This window comes from Sphaeramia orbicularis, chromosome 9, assembly GCF_902148855.1.
Source record: "Sphaeramia orbicularis chromosome 9, fSphaOr1.1, whole genome shotgun sequence".
NCBI classification, from domain to species: Eukaryota; Metazoa; Chordata; class Actinopteri; order Kurtiformes; family Apogonidae; genus Sphaeramia; species Sphaeramia orbicularis.
The window spans coordinates 39,314,006-39,328,019 of NC_043965.1; the positions used below are offsets into that span (position 1 = coordinate 39,314,006).

At 35.5% G+C, this 14,014-nt stretch overlaps 1 protein-coding gene across 10 annotated transcripts in view; it reads right to left on the reverse strand.

Moving 5' to 3' along the window:
* The window catches only part of citb (citron rho-interacting serine/threonine kinase b), a 105,844-nt gene that overhangs the window by 5,114 nt on the left and 86,716 nt on the right, over nucleotides 1-14,014 (reverse strand). For all 10 annotated transcript variants that reach the window (XM_030144412.1, XM_030144415.1, XM_030144418.1 and 7 more), the window contains 6 exons: nucleotides 9,819-9,911; nucleotides 9,371-9,479; nucleotides 9,020-9,148; nucleotides 8,810-8,890; nucleotides 8,646-8,724; nucleotides 8,396-8,569 (listed from right to left, as the gene is read on the reverse strand). In XM_030144412.1, the coding sequence (XP_030000272.1) occupies nucleotides 8,396-8,569; nucleotides 8,646-8,724; nucleotides 8,810-8,890; nucleotides 9,020-9,148; nucleotides 9,371-9,479; nucleotides 9,819-9,911 (665 nt within the window). The remainder of the gene's footprint in view (nucleotides 1-8,395; nucleotides 8,570-8,645; nucleotides 8,725-8,809; nucleotides 8,891-9,019; nucleotides 9,149-9,370; nucleotides 9,480-9,818; nucleotides 9,912-14,014) is intronic.

Here is a 14,014-nt window from a genome sequence, read left to right on the forward strand (position 1 = left end):
CGGCCTGGAGAGGTATGATGGACTACACTGAAGTACTAAGGATATATGATATTGAACAGATTGTACCAACTTGTAAAGGCCTTGAGAAACATGTATAATTTTGTGCTTTGTAAATAAAAATGAATTGACCATGACCCCAGTTTGTACCAACATGGATTCATTTTTTAACGTCATTAAGTCATTTTGCACCAAAAGTAACTAACATCCCATTTAAACCTGTTTAGACTTCACACTAAACCCAGTTTTTTAAGTTTGTGGTGACTTCCAACCTTCCTTAAATGATTTATCACCTTTTATTACAATACTATTATCTGCATTCTGCATTTTTCAGTGAAATCAGGTATTTTCCTCTATTTAATTTACTAATCATGTAGATGTTCATAATAGTTTATGATATCAAAACAGAGAATGTTCAGCAAACTGTATCATCATCTGAATGTAAGAAGCATCTGCATCCACTGTCATTGATCCAACTCCATGGTTTTACTGGTGAATCAATGTTGTAGAAGATGACGGTGTTTCCACGGTAACTACAGAGCCTCTGAATTTCCAAATGGGTCATACCTGATGTTGCAGAAAGAAAAGCTGAGAAACTGCATTTATCTGGATTATTTAAATGTATTGACAGGATTAGCGGCTCAAAAGTTATTAAAGATTTTTGGATCAGTAGATGCTTTTGGTCGCTGGTGGCTGTTTAGGTCTTTTAACTTGATTGTATTAACTTTTAACCCATCAAGACCCAGTGCTACTTTTGTGTCAGTTCCCAAATGAATTTTTTTCTCTATATTTAATCTATTTTAAGTGATTTATTTCCATTGATTGTAATATTATCCTGCTTATTTTGTGTTTTTTCAGTGTAAATCATGTATTTTTCTATATTTAACCCTTTCATGCATAGTGGTCACTACAGTGGACAGTTATTCTACAGCTGTTCTCTTGTATTTTCATGGGTTTTATTGTTTCAGTTCCATATCAGCCAACACAGTGGACACTCATGCACCATCTCATAAACTGCAGTTCATACCATTACCGTAACTTTGCTGTTCTTGATTGGTTCTTGAGTGGAAATCAATTGTTAATTGTTATTTTTTGCATATTATCTCCATGAAGTGAGTAATAACTAGTGTTAGAATATGTTAAAATGTGAGAAAATATCAGATTAGCAGCATTAAACATGTTTTTATTTCATTGTTTTCATATCATTTTCTGATATTGGGTTTTAAATACTTGTTTCTTTGCTTCAAAAATATAATGCATAGTGTAGCTGAGTGGACATTTTTGTAAATCCAAGAAAAAAACACAACTCAGTTGGATTGTTTTTTCATGCCCACTCAAAAAAAAAACAAAAAAAACAAAAAAAAACTTAACTAAGGTTCTCATAATTCATGCATGAAAGGGTTAATTTACTGATCATGTAGATGTTCATAAAAGCTCAGAATGAAGAATCAATGTTGTAGAAGATGACAGTGTTTCCATGGTAACTACGAAGCCTGTGAATGTCCAAACTGGTCATGGTAAATGGACTGAACTTAAATAGCGCATTTTCTACACCTTCATGGTGCCCGAAGCACTTTACAATTCCTCACATTCACACATTCACACAGTGGGCGGCTGCTGCAGACCCTACTGGGAGCAATTTAAGGTTCAGTGTCTTGCCCAAGAACACTTCGACATGTGGACAGTCGTAGCCAGGATTCAAACCGCTGACCCTTCATTGGTCAACCCGCTCTACCAACTGAGCCACAGCTGCCCCATGGTCGAGAAAAGATGACAAACTGCATTTTACACCAATTATTTACATGTATTGATAGGATTAGTGGCTCAACAGGTATTAAACAGTTTAGATCAGTAGATGGTTTTGGTCACCAGTGGGTGTTTGGGTCTTTATGGGTTCACATGGACTTTTACTATCGCTGCCGTTTTGTGACAAACTGAACAAAACAACCCAGCTCCTCAAAGGCCGATGGTGCTGCTGAGTTTCTTTCTAGAAGCTGGTTTAACCCTTTCGTACACAGTGGTCACTCCAGTGGACAGTTCTTCTCCAGCTGTTCTCTTGTATATTCATGGGTTTTGTTGTTTTAGTTCCATATCAGCCAACACAGTGGACACTTATACACCATCCCATAATAATACACTGACATTCAGACCGTTACTGTAACTGTACTGTTCTAGATAAACCTGATCTGCAGCAACATATTTGAGTGGAAATCAATTGTTATCTGTTAGAAAAAAAAATATTTTCTTTTTTTTTTGCATAGTATCTCCATGAAAAGAGTAATAACTAGCATTAGAATATATTAAAATGTGAGAAAGCATCAGATTTTATTTTATTTCATTGTTTTCATATCACTTTCTGATATTGGGTTTTAAATACGTTTCTTTACTTCAAAAATTAAATGCATGGACATTTTTGTAACTCCATGAAAAAAAAACAAAACCTTGATCACATTGTTTTTTTCATGCCTATGGAGAAATAAAAACACTCAAGAAAAAAATCTTAACAAAGGTTCTCATAATTAATGCATGAAAGGGTTAACAGAGGCAGACCACAGATGGGACCAGCTGCCAAAGTTGGCAGTGAAAAACCACAGCTGTGCCACGGAGACTTAAAGCCATGGATGAGGGTGAGTGGAGCCATGTTTGGCCAAAACACAACTCCACTGTCTGCTGAACTGTCAGCACAGTGTCGAAAGGAAAAACTAGAAATAACTAGACCAAGGAACCAGTGCATCCAGTTCTGTCCAATGGGGAACGAGCTGTGTTTGGAAATACTTTAACCCATAAAGACCCAAACACCCACTGGTAATCAAAATCATCTATTGATCTAAAAGGTTTAATTACTTTGTTCTATATCTTTGTAACTTTCGGGACACTACCATTCTTAAAAAGGACAAAAATTTGGTTAAAATGCGATTAAAAGCTGCAAAAAAAAAACTATAACAAGGAACTGGGGGAAGGCAACCATTCCATCAAAGGACCAGTGGATATCCATAATTAAAGAAATATTTCTAATGGTAAAATTAACACACAGACTAAGACTGCAACAACCACAACTGGATACAATGTGGAATAAATGGACTATATGTACACAAAATCAGTAGACTGACTGTTGCTACCTGGGCACATTGGGGTTTTTTTGTACTCATTGGTTCTCTTGTTTGTTCTTTTTGTTTGTTTGTTTTTTGGTTACTGTTATAATTGTACATAAAACTCAATAAAGATTTAAGTAAAAAAAAAACAACAACTTCTAATCCACTAATCCTATCAATACATGTCAATAATTGGTGTAAAATGCAGTTTGTCATCTTTTCATGGTCATCAGATATGACGCATTTGGACGTTCAGAGGCTCTGTAGTTACTATGGAAACACCTTCATCTTCTACAACATTGATTCACCAGTAAAACCCACGGAGTTGGATCAATGACAGCGAATTGACACACTTTTTTTATGTTCAGTTAATGATATTGTTGCTGAAAAACTCCCTTTTTCTTCAGTTTTCTCTGTTTCTGATATAATAACCCTCCACTTTAGTCTGAGCTTTTATGAACATTTACATGATTAATAAATTAATATATGGAAAAATACTTGATTTTCACAGAAAAAAATGTAAAAAAATAGAGGATAACATTATAATAAACGGTAATAAATCACTTACGGATAAACAGAGAGGACAAAATAATTTAGGAACTGCTGCAAAACTGGGTCTTTATGGGTTAAGATTTAAGTTGTCCATCTACGTATTGATTAACCTTTATTTAACCCTTTCATGCATGAATTATGAGAACCTTAATTAAGATGTTTTTCCCCATGTGATTTTTGTTCCTCTTTGGGCATGTAAAACAAAAAAACAATGAGATTGAATTTTTTTATGAACCTATTTTTCATGGAGTTACAAAAATGTCCACTCAGCTGGACACCATGCATTTAATTTTAGCAACAAAAACTACATGTATTTACTGATATACGGTGTGAAAACTATGAAATAAAAACATGTTTAATGAAGCTAATCTGATGTTTTCTCACATTTTATCATACTCTAATAGTAGTTATTACTCATTTCATGGAGACAATATGCAAAAAAAAAAAAAAAATTGTTAAAAAAAAGCAAAAAAAAAAATCCTGTTAATTACAGTCTAATAACAATTAGCGTTTTTTTTTTGTTTGTTTGTTTTTTTTTACACTCAAACATGCTACTGCAGATTAGGTTTATCTAGAACAGCAAAGTTCCAGTAATGGTATGAAATGCAGCGTATAGGATGATGCATGAATTATGAGAACCTTAATCAAGATGTTTTTCCCCATGTGATTTTTGTTCCTCTTTGGGCATGAAAAACAAAAAAACAATGACATTGAATTTTTTTTATGAACCTATTTTTCATGGAGTTACAAAAATGTCCACTCAGCTGGATACCATGCATTTAATTTTAGCAACAACAAAAACTACATGTATTTACTGATATACGGTGTGAAAACTATGAAATAAAAACATGTTTAATGCAGCTAATCTGATGTTTTCTCACATTTTATCATACTCTAATAGTAGTTATTACTCATTTCATGGAGACAACATGCAAAAAAAAAAAAAAAAAATTGTTAAAAAATAAAAAAAAAACAAAAAAAAACCCCTCTTAACCTGTAAGGACCCAGTATGACTTCCGTGGCAGTTCCCAAATTATTTTTTTCTCTGTATTTCACCTTCCTTACATGATTCATCACCGTTTAATATAATATTATCCTCTATATTTTGTGAGGGTTTTTTTGTGAAAATCAGGTATTTTCCTATATTTAATTCACTGATCATGCAGATGTTCATTAGAGCTTAGATTAAAGTTGAGGAATATTATATCAGAAATGGAGAAAACTGAAGAAAAAGTGACTTTTCCAGCAAAATATATCATTAACTGAACATAAACCTAAACGTCCATCCACTGTCATTGATCCAACTCCATGGGTTTTACTGGTGAATCAATGTTATAGAAGATGACGGTGTTTCCACGGTATCTACGGAGCCTCTGAACATCCAAGTGAGTCATATCTGATGACAATGAAAAGATGAATAACTGTATCTAACAACAATTATTTACATTGTATTGATAGGATTATTGAATCACAGGTATTAAACATTTTAGATTAGTATATGGTTTGTGTCACCGGTGGCTGTTTGGGTCTGTATGGGTTAATTACAGTCTAATAACAATTAGCGTTTTTTTTTTTTTACACTAAAACATGTTACTGCAGATTAGGTTTATCTAGAACAGCAAAGTTCCAGTAATGGTATAAAATGCAGCATATAGGATGATGCATAAGTGTCCATTGTATATGGAAGTAAAACCACAAAATCCATGAATATACAAGAGGACACCTTTGAACAGCTGTCCACTGTAGTGACCACTATGCATGAAAGGGTTAAATTTAGATCAGTGACCTTCAAATAGTTTTCAAGTTGTTGTCTATGTTATATGTAGTTCTGTTTTATACCTACTTTGGCTAAACTCGGATTAGAACTACAGATATAAACGAATCCTTGTTGCTGCACCTTCCAGTGAATCTGTATTTTACTATGATAATAATAAACTATTCATGCTTTCATTAGTGCTTCCCTGCATGTTAAGGCTCATGTTATTCAGACTCCATCCCCTCATACTAATGAATCATCATGAGTCATGAGGGGTTTTTTTTGCCAGCTTTTAAAACCTTGAAAAAGCCACTACACACTTCACAGCTGTTCTCACATTTCCTCATGTAGAGTCAATTGACCTTCATGTGTAGAATTTGAGAATTGGTGCTTTAAAAAGAAAAGCTCAAACATGAAGAGGAAGAAAAAACGAACAGATTTTCTCTTTCAGTATGAACTCAGTCACCCCATAAACTCAACGGCTTAGATTTGATAAAAGACAAAGTGTATAATGGTGCTGTGAATATGAGCTGCAGCAGTTTGACCAGCAGATGGCACTGTTTGACTGAAGAATAAAATAAAACTAAATGTCATGGTTTCCCACAACAGTCTAACACAGGGGTGTCAAACTCATTTTAGTTCAGAGGTCACATTCAGCCCTGTAATTTACAGTGAATGAATACTGTATCAGTGTTTGCTGTTTTATGGCTTGGTCTGTCACCTGCCTAGGGACTGCAGATGAAAAGGAGGTATTTTGACTAATTCTGGCAATTTACATGAGTGTATTTTTATACAACGTTAAAAAATATGCATGGTCCCTATTAAATAAACCAATAAAATCAAATAAAAAATATATAAATAATGTCAAATGTACACAAAAAACAGTACAAAAAAAGTAGAATTATATAATGAAAATGTTTATACCTACAAAGCATTCTTCAAAAAATGTACATAACATGAACAACCACAAACAACCTGAAATTTCTTAAGAAAAATAAGTGCAATTTTAACAATATTGTGCCTCAGTTTATCATTTACAAATGTGCATTAAACCTTACAGATCACAGTGGATCTACAAAGGCACAAAACATTTAACCCTTTCATGCACGAATTATGAGAACCTTAATCAAAATTTTTTCCTGAGTGTTTTTATTCCTTTTTAGGCATGAAAAAAAACAATGCGATTGAAAATTTTCTTCTGAATAATTAAAAAAAAAAAGATAAATAAGTAAAATAAAAATAATTTTAAAAATGTAAAAAATACATTAAAAAAAAATAAATAATGAAAACAATTTCTTATGAACCTATTTTTCATAAAGTGGCCAAAATGTGCACTCAGCTGGACACCACACGTTTAATTTTTGATGCACAGAAACATGTATTTACTGATAAATTGTATGAAAACTATGGGGAGGATTTGTGATTCTGGGGCTTCATGCTCAGGAGAGATCTACATAATGATACCAATTCATGTCAGAAAAGATATAGAGTGTCTTAAAACTTTAGTAAAGATATGTCTAAAAAAAACAAAACAAAAAAAAAACAAACCCCAACAACAAAAAGAACACCAAAAATCCATGAATATACAAGAGAACAGCTGTAGAATAACTGTCCACTGGAGTGACCACTGTGCATGAAAGGGTTAATAACAGGCAGAATTTTGTTAAAATTGCTCTTAAGACATTTCATGTTGTAGAGATTTGTTCAGGTTAGTCACGTTTTTTTGTGTGAAAAGACAGTTTGTAAAGGTTTTTATGTCATTTTCCCTTTTTTTTTTTTTTTTTTTTTTTTTTTTTGGAATTGTCATGATTTCTAGGTTATCATGATAGTATTTCACTGGTAATTTGAGATCAGATTGGTCTGTAGGTGTCCCCTGGATTAAAATGATTTCACTCCTTTGACGGTTCATGCGCATTTCACAACTTCATTCTACAGGCAGAATTGGACCCTTTGGTGGGCCGGTTTTGGCTCACAGGCTTTATGTTTGACACCCCAGCTATATGAAAGTTTTAGTTATCACATATATACGACTGAAAACAGCTCCTTCCCCAGGGGCTGCACTCTGCACTTTCACACCTTCAGCTAAACATATTCTGTCCTTTTCTTGGCACATTTCCATATTTTTTATATATTCCTATTTTAACTTGACTTATTTATAATATTTTTATTTTTTTACTTCTATCTATATCTATCTATCTATCTATCTATCTATCTATCTATCTATCTATCTATCTATCTATCTATCTATCTATCTATCTATCTATCTATCTATCTATCTATCTATCTATCTATCTATCTATCTATCTATCTATCGTTCTATCTATCGTTCTATCTATCGTTCTATCGTTCTATCGTTCTATCGTTCTATCTATCGTTCTATCGTTCTATCTATCGCTCTATCTATCGTTCTATGTATCTGTCGTTCTATCTATCTATCTATCTATCTATCTATCTATCTATCTATCTATCTATCTATCTATCTATCTATCTATCTATCTATCTATCTATCTATCTATCGTTCTATCTATCGTTCTATCATTCTATCTATCGTTCTATCTATCGTTCTATCGTTCTATTGTTCTACCGTTCTATCTATCGTTCTATTGTTCTATCTATTGTTCTATCGTTCTATCTATAGTTCTATCGTTCTATCTATCGCTCTATCTATCGTTCTACGTATCTGTCATTCTATGTATCTGTCGTTCTATCTATCTATCTATCTATCTATCTATCTATCTATCTATCTATCTATCTATCTATCTATCTATCTATCTATCTATCTATCTATCTATCTATCTATCTATCTATCTATCTATCTATCTATCTATCTATCTATCTATCCATCCATCCATCCATCCATCCATCCATCCATCCATCCATCTATCTATCTATCTATCTATCTATCTATCTATCTATCTATCTATCTATCTATCTATCTATCTATCTATCTATCTATCTATCTATAATCTAGTGTTCAGGTGGGACAGGAGCAGCTGACCCTCGGCTGGACCCGGTTCTCTGCAGTTCTCCGGACTCTCGGATCAGGCTGCCCTTACAGCAGATGACCCTCAGTTTGTTCTGGTAGGACGAAGCCAGGTAGATGGCGCCGGAGGAGATGGCCGGGCCCAGGTAGCGAGGGTTTGGGATGTCCAGGTGAGCCAACACTGCAGGACTAGAAGGACAAAGATGTGTTAAATACAGTAACACACGGAAAAATCGAAGTGTTCGGAGTTTCCAGTTGGACTGACCCCAGAGCGGCGTGACCCTGCACCTCGATGACGTCCAGAGAGTTGAAGTAGGTGACGAACAGGTAAGGCTCTCTGTAAGCTGCAGCACAGGAAGACAAGAATAGGGGGGGTTTCAATCTGTGTCTGGACTGAGTCAAGTAGAAAGTGTTCAGATGGATATTTACCAAAGGACAAAGGCAGACGACTCCACTTGATTTCATCAGTGCGGCTCCTTCGTCCATATGTGTCCACAAACACTCCAAACTCTGCCACACAAATACAGCTTAAAACACTCTCTAACTAAGGCAAGGGTGGGTGGTTTTTTTTCTCTTGTATGAGTTTATATGGTCTGTTTTTGGGTACAGAAAACAGCATGAGTGTGGGTGTGGACTCACCATGGAAACACAGCAGGTACTCCTCCTTTTGCATGCTGCTGGCCACCTGCATGATGGCGATAGGGAAGCTGTGAGACGATGCAGCGAACACTGCCGAGGCCAGCGACACATCATTCTTATCCAAAAACTCTGGAGTGGACAAACACAGGACACCTGCATTAAAACCTGCCTCTGTTTCGTTTTTGTGTCAAAAATAAACATGAAACCGAACCCAAAAAACCCTAATCACATCATGGTCCTGGACCTGATGTATTGGGTTGAAATAAAGTGTGAAAATGGCACAAACAGAAAAATGACTTAGTTCTGTTTTCTTAAAAAAGAAAAGAAAAGACAGTCCTCTAGTGTTCTCACCCTCAAGCACAAACTGCTTCATTTCAATCTCATAAAACTTGTTGGTGCCGATGATGATGCTGTAGCTCGTCAAATGGATGCAGCTGCAGGGCTCCAGAGTTTCAATCTCCTGTGAGACGGTTGGAAAGAGCACTGAGGTCTGTTTATACATAATGTATTAGCTACAGGTAGCCTTTTATATTGAATCAAACACAGAGCTCTTTGTTAGGGCTACTTTTTGATTCAGAGGGCTGCTGTATTGATCAGAAATGTGTCAAATCCAACTAGAAAATGTGTAACTGTTGTATAATATCCTCGTGCATGACTCAGGTACCAGCCTGTTATTTGCTTTTATCCCTGATTAAATGGTACTTCTTTTATTGTGATTTCTCTACAGACCTCTATGTTCTAAATGAACGGTGTTATTGATTCATCATTCATTCGTATCAAACTAAGAGGTTCTCTCTACCTTACGGATGCAGTATTTGTTGAGATTGTCATTGTAGCGCAGAATGGTTATTTTGTTGGGCATCGCAGCACATATACAAGGTCCATTGTCTATCTGTAAAAAGAAAACACATGTAATAGGTCAAAACACAGGCCAGTACAACCTTAAATTTCATCTATAATGTCAAAAACGAAGAAAAATTCAATCTCAGAGATTGTATATTTATTAAGTAAGTGGGAATTATTACCCCACCCCCGAAGGGGAGGCAAGGGGTATTGTTTTTGGTTTGTTTGTTTCTTTGTGTCTTTCTTTCTTTCTTTGTTAACACTCTAGCAGCAAAACTATTGGTTGAATTCATACCAGATTGGTTTATAGATTGCCGGTGACTCAGAATAGATGTAATTACATTTTTACATTTCTGCGCCCTCCGAGTGCTTTTCTAGTTATGTATTGGGATTGTCTGGATCAACTCACCGTATATTTTTTATTAGTAAGTTTTGTTTTTTTTTTTCCCATCAATTACTAAACATTTTAAAACACTGCCATAGATATTGATGTAAGAACTGAAGTGATTTTGGTTATTATCAAGAAAACATGGAAAATGGTTAGATATCAGCTTTTACATTAAACTCTTCTGAGCTATTTTTGTTGTTATCATTATATTTGTCCAAACAAATGTACCTTTAGTTGTACAAGGCATTAAATTGAACAAGAAATTGAAAAAAACAAGGGGTGATCAAATAATTTTTTCCACGACTGTATAAGATATTATCACCTACAGCCTCCATTGTTTTAGTAATAAAATCTATACAATGAGCTCTGAGAAGGATGACATTGGACCCAGTTTAGTACATGTTTCTGGTGTTTTAGATAATCATAAGGACAATAATAAGTGTTCCCTTAAGTATTTCTGTTGTTTCTTGGACTTTGTGGTTGCCAAGCCTTATGGTGAGGGAAGAGAAAAGTCATATTATAGGCTGTGAAAATGGTCAGGTGTTCATCCACTGTGTTTCTCCAGTGTTGTGGATGACTGCTAAAGCATTAGTAAGTGCTCCCTGAGGTGATCCCAGTTCTTTCTAAGCCTGGAGCAGTAAAGGCTCCGAAAGTAGTCATTTAGGACAGAGTCTGGTATATGTTTCTCAAGTGTTTCAGGTAATTGCTGAGGCATTAACAAATACTCCCCCAAGTGTTTCAGGTTGTTTCTAAAGCCTTTTCAGGTCTTCATGTCATTCAATCTTAACTGTACTGTACTAAATCTTCCAATAAGGGTTTTGTCGGACAGGTTTTCAAATATTTTTCTTACATGGTTTAGCTATTAATAGGTGCTTCATAAGGTGTTTCAGGAAGTTTGTTGCCTCCAGTGGGGAAGCAGAAATGCTACTCTAAGTGCTCAGAAAACAGTTATTTTGGACAGGTTTTTGTAAATGTTTGTACAGTGTTTATTGCTGAGTCAACAACCTTGAAGTATCTTATGTTGTTTGTAAGAGTTTATCAGCTGGTCCCCAAAAGCCTCAGATGGTTTTAGTAGTATGTCTGTGTTCTGTGCCACGGAAATTGATGTTTTAGCTCCGGGGCTTCAAACTCGATTTAGTTCAGGGGCCACATAAGGGGCCCGTTTTAATCGGAAGTGGACCGGACTAGTAAAATAATAACATAATAGCCTATAAATAATGAGAACTCCTCAAAAAAGTATATAAGAAAGTACCGAAAATGTGTACATTTACAAACTATCCTTTCGAAAAAAAAAAGTGAACAACCTGAAAAAGCTGAAATTTCTTTAAAAAAATTATTTCAATTTCAACAATATTATGTCTGAACCTATCATTTACACATGTGCATTTGAGATCACAGTGGGTCTACAAATGCACCAAACATTTACTTACAGGCAAAATATTGTTAAATTTTGGAGTTTGGAACTAAAATGAGTTTGCCACCCTTGACTGTTAATATCTTCTGTGTAATTTTTGCATCCTGTGGGCCAGATTGGAACCCGTGGGTCGTATGTATGACACCCCCGCTTTAGACCACTTTTGGTATATTTCTATATTGTGAAATTTGGTCACAGTAAAGAATGAGATGTGAAATGTATTGGTGTGGTGTGGGAATAGATGTGGTGTTCCCATGATGCCTTTCCCCTTGTTGATAAATAACAAGTGACCCAGTGGAGGCAGGTACTGGTACTGGTGCTCCAAAATGTGATGTCTAAAGTCAGGGGTGTCAAATATACACCTGTGTTGAATCTGTGATGTACAAAAATTACACCGAAAATATTAACAGTCAAGGAGGGTCAAAATCATTTTAGTGCCAAACTCCCAAATTTCAACAATATTATGCCTGTAACTAAATGTTTTGTGTATTTGTAGACCCACTGTGATCTGTAATTCATATGTGTACATGTACATGAATTTCAGCTTTTTTGAGGTAAATCACATTTTTTGTAAAAGGATAGTTTGTAAGTATTTTCAGTATTTTGGGGTGGCTGTGGCTCAGGTGGTAGAGCGGGTCATCCAATAACCGAAGGGTTGGCAGTTTGAACCCCGCTCTGTCCTAGTCAGTCTGTTGTGTCCTTGGGTAAGACACTTAACCCTCCCTGCCTCCAGTGCCACCCACACTAGTGTATGAATATTTGGTGGTGGTCGGAGGGTCCATAGGCGCAAATTGGCAGCCACGCTTCTGTCAGCCTGTCCCAGGGCAGCTGTGGCTACAAATGTAGTTTACCACCACCAGAGTGTGAATGTGAGAGTGAATAAATAACGGGTTAATAATGTAAAGCGCTTTGGGTGTCTAGAAAAGCGCTATATAAATCCAATCCAATATTATTATAGTACTTTCTTACATACTTTTTGATAAATGGTCGGTACTTATATAGCGTTTTTCCACACTTTTATGCTCCCCAAAGCTCTTTACAAAGTCTCGCATTCACCCATTCAGGCTCGTACACTCATACACCAGTAGGCGACTGCCACCATACAAGGCGCTGCCAGGTCCTACTGGGAGCAATTCGCAGGATTCGAACCGCCAACCCTTCATTGGACGACCAACTGAGCCACAGTCACCCATTGTTCACAGGCTATTATGCTATTATTTTACTAGTCCAGTCCACTTGAGATTAAAATGGACTGTATATGGTCCCTGAAGTAAACAGAGTTTGACATCCCTGAGCTAAGGTATCTATTTTCATGGCACATAGTACAGACTTACAACTAAAACCATCTGAGGACAAACTCTAAACTCCAAAACTTTAACATTATAATGCCTGTTGTTAAATGTTTTGTGTATTTGTAGGCCCAAAGCGATCTGTAAGTTGAATATGCACGTGTATAAATGATAAATTGAGGCATAATATTGTTAAAATTACACTTATTTAGCAAACATGCACCAGCTCTAAAGGTTGGTGAGAATTTGGCTGGAAAAACCTCATTCGCTTCTTTATTACAACAAATATTAAAAGCAAACAATTAGGAAAACAACAGCAATGCTGGTGAGGATGCGGTCGCACGAATGCTAGCCGCTCGCATATCTTCTGGACACGTGTAAAAATGCAAATGTTTTGGAACCATCTTGCTCAGACAATGGAGAATATTTTAAATTATAAAATTCCAATGGACCCCCAGACTATCTATGTGGGTCTAATACCTGATGATGTAATTAAAAGAGAAGACACTTACTTAATTAAAATTTTAATTCTTGCCTGCAAAAAGGTAGTCACAAGGAACTGGTTTAAAAGTGACCTTCTTCAACCACAACAATGGCTGGACATTATAGAGGAAATATATACCATGGAAAAATTAACATTTCATCTGAGGGTTAAAACCCCTTTAGCCCTATCAGCCCGCCCGTGGGCCTAAAAAATTATATTAATATTCATCTACTATAAAAATATAATAAATCAGGACAATGGATGTTTTTTTCAACTTTTGCTCAAAGTTTAGACCCTAATGTTAATAAAAGTACATCAAAAGTGTATTTTAGTGCAAACTTTAATGTTCAAGCATGGTTTTTAATCTTTGTGGGGTGAAATATACGCTATTAAAAATCTCCGACACAAATAATTAATTTATGCATATCACCATCAATCAAGCAGAAAAAAAACAGGCGAGGATAAAAAATTCTAATTTCTCTTTTAGTTTGTTACAGTTTACTCAGGCATAGTAATAGATACAATATTTTAGACAATGGGAATAGATTCTGTGAGGTCTCTAAATGTCCACAGACAC